At 53.8% G+C, this 3,099-nt stretch overlaps 1 protein-coding gene across 4 annotated transcripts in view; it reads right to left on the reverse strand.

The window, feature by feature from the left end:
• Positions 1–3,099, reverse strand: part of MYOM2 (myomesin 2) — a 106,267-nt gene that overhangs the window by 45,485 nt on the left and 57,683 nt on the right. For all 4 annotated transcript variants that reach the window (XM_032413728.1, XM_032413727.1, XM_032413730.1 and 1 more), the window contains one exon: positions 977–1,104. In XM_032413728.1, coding sequence (XP_032269619.1) covers positions 977–1,104 — 128 coding nt within the window. The remainder of the gene's footprint in view (positions 1–976; positions 1,105–3,099) is intronic.

The raw sequence follows: 3,099 nt of genomic DNA on the forward strand, positions 1-3,099 counted from the left end.
TGCTTGTACGCCTGTGTGCGTGTGTGCACGCGTGTGTGCGTGTGTGCGTGTGTGCCTGTAATCCTGCTGCTTGTACGCATGTGCGTGTGTGTGCACGTGTGTGTGTGTGCGCCTGTGATCCTGCTGCTTATACGCCCGTGTGTGTGTGCACGCGTGTGTGCATGTGTGCCTGTGATCCTGCTGCTTGTACGCCTGTGTGCATGTGTGCACGTGTGTGTGCGTGTGTGCCTGTGATCCTGCTGCTTATACGCATGTGCGTGTGTGTGCACGTGTGTGTGCACACGTGTGTGTGCGTGTGTGCCTGTGATCCTGCTGCTTATACGCATGTGTGTGCACATGTGTGTGCGTGTGTGCACGTGTGTGCGTGTGTGCACGCGTGTGTGTGCGTGTCTGTGAGCCTGCTGCTTATACACATGTGCGTGTGTGTGCACGAGTGTGTGCGTGTGTGCACGTGTGTGTGCGCAGGGCTGTACTACGCAAGTTACTTCTTTCCCTGCGTCCCCAGCTGGTCTTCAAACCAAGGATTCCTTCGCCTGGCATCTCGAGTGAATTCCTGTACGAGACCGCCACCAAGTGGCCACGCAGCTTATTACAAACTCCGCGCCACAGCAAACTGCCCTCCTGCCCAGATCTCACGCCGTCCTCAAAACTTGCGAGCTAGAATGTGTCAGCAGGCAGAAAACTTAGAGATGCCCCATTTTGGTGGGAGCACCGGAGCCTGGAGACGTGAAGTGACCCACTTGTTCACACGAAGGCGCAAAGCCCGGACCAGGACACTATCCCCCGACGCCGACGTGCATGGCCGGGGCTCACCGCGCATGCATGGCTCAGCCAGCACCCCCAGCTCCCCAGTAACTAACAGTGGTCAAGGCTGCGACGACTGACCTAATGGTTGCGCATCCCTAAAACACACGGAGTCGCACAATGTGAAATCCTACAGAGAGCTGCTGTCTCAGGAAACGCGACCGCAGAGTACCTTCTCGATGAAATACATCAGCGGCTCCTTGCCACGGGGAGCAGGTGGGTCCCAGCTGAGGACAACATATGTTCTGCTGATTTCCGAAGCATGCACGTTGGTGGGAGGCCCTGGAATCTGAACGTCGCCTGCAGGAGTGATAAACTCGGTTAGTGCTGGATGAACCCCAGGTCACCCCAGTCGCCGGAGCCCATCTTCAGAGCACCATCCCTTGGGTACGTTACCAGGCACCAAAAACTGCCATGCCAAACTGTCCTTTGCTTCATTTCTATTTTGGGATAGCAAGCCAACTGATTTTCCAAGCCAAGTATAATGCACTGGTTAAGATCACCTAATTATTTTTGTTGCTAATATAAACCAGTTCATAAGAAAAAAAAAAAAAAGAATCTAATCCAAAATCTTCCAGAGTTTCAGCTGGAAGGGGAGGCAGAAGAATTACCCAGAAAAATAGGGCATTTAACCAGGATTGGAGCCCTGGCTGCGCTGGGAACCTGCGCAGAGGAGGTCCGAGCGTCTGTGTCCTGCAATACGGAGCCTGTGGAATGGGATTATCCCTCCTCTACTGGCCCTCTCCGCTTACGGGGACGCTCCTCAGGCCCCATGCCCTCACAGCTCCGAAACTGTGTATCAACTTCCAGAGCGCACGGCTTCTCCCTCCCCAGGCGGATCTGTGCCACCTTCCCAAGCACCGTAATCCATACCTATATGTTTGAAATTCTGGAGTGACATCACTCAGCCTTTTGCAAACAACTAGGATGGAATATTTGCGATCAGAGATGTCTCCTGTACCTGTCTCGTGACGCACGTCTTGTTTTAATGGGACTTAAGGTGTCAGGGGCGTCATGTTTGCATAGGAGAGCTTTTCCTAGGAGGTGGAGGTTTTCCAGACCCACAGTCCCCGTCGTTGCAATACAAAATATTATGAGCTTCCAATTAGATTAGCACATGATTAAAATGGTTTGAACGTCCCCAGGACATCTCAGCCCTTCTCGATATCCAGTTGCTCCCTCAGGACCGTGCCGCCGGCAAGGCATTGAACAAGCCATGGAGACAGCACAAACAAGCCTGGTTTCATTGCACGGGAGTCCTGTTACAGAGCGCATCCCATTTTGCAGGCCCCACGGGCACAGAAACGCGGCACGGCCTTATCTAGGAGCTTCTGGCAAGTGGGTCGGGTTTCAAGCAAGGAGTCCGGGTGTCTCCAGGGAAGTGCCAGTGAGGGCTGGGTGGAGCAGGGCCTCAGGACACCCAACAGGCCTGCTCTGGACCCAAGTGCTGTGTCCACACCTACAGAGATGCGGACACAGGCCTTCAAGAGCGAATATGCAGGAATTCGTCCTAGGGTGAAGCATGGTGAGTCCCCAGGGCTGAATCCGGTTTCCTCCCGAGATGCTGGACGACACAGGAAGCAAACGCAGGGACCGGAGGGAGGCTAGACAGGTAGTAAAGGCAGTGAGAAGAGGCAAGCCCCTGCACGCAGAGCTGCCTTCCAGATCTGAGCGACTCGCTCTTTTCAGACCCAGCACAGAGCTCCCAGGCCCAGAGACAAGGGAATAAGGAGCATTTCATTTGCTGCTGGGGAAGAAGAAAGAGTCCAGTTTTTGTCAGCAGAGAACCCCTGATTGGGGTCAGAGGCTTGAGCCCTGGAGCCTTTCGGGACCACCCTAGGCCACGCAGCAGCAGGAGTGCTAGAGATGCGCAGATGACCCCAACTACGGACAGAAGAGGAGAGGGTTCAAAGGACCCCGGGGAGCAAGGAGAGGCCAAGGAATTGAGCTGATCTCCATTACCAGCCCTTCTAACAGCTGAGAGGAGAATGCAGACAGAGAAGCAAATGAAAGCAAACTGAGGGGCGCCTGGGAAGTGCAGTCGGTTGAGCGTCCGACTGTTGGTTTCAGCTCAGGTGGTGATCTCAGTGTGAAGAGATCGAGCCCCGTGTCGGTCTCCATGCTCAGCATGGAGTCTGCTTGAGATCTTCTCTCTCCCTCTTCCCTTTCCCCCACTCAAATAAATAAATCTTTGGAAGGAAGGAAGGAAGGGAGAGAGAGAGAGAGAGAAAGAAAGCAAGAAAGCAAGAAGAAAGAAAGAAAGAAAGAAAGAAAGAAAGAAAGAAAGAAAGAAAG

Source organism: Phoca vitulina, unplaced genomic scaffold, assembly GCF_004348235.1.
Source record: "Phoca vitulina isolate PV1807 unplaced genomic scaffold, GSC_HSeal_1.0 scaffold15, whole genome shotgun sequence".
Classification (NCBI taxonomy): domain Eukaryota; kingdom Metazoa; phylum Chordata; class Mammalia; order Carnivora; family Phocidae; genus Phoca; species Phoca vitulina.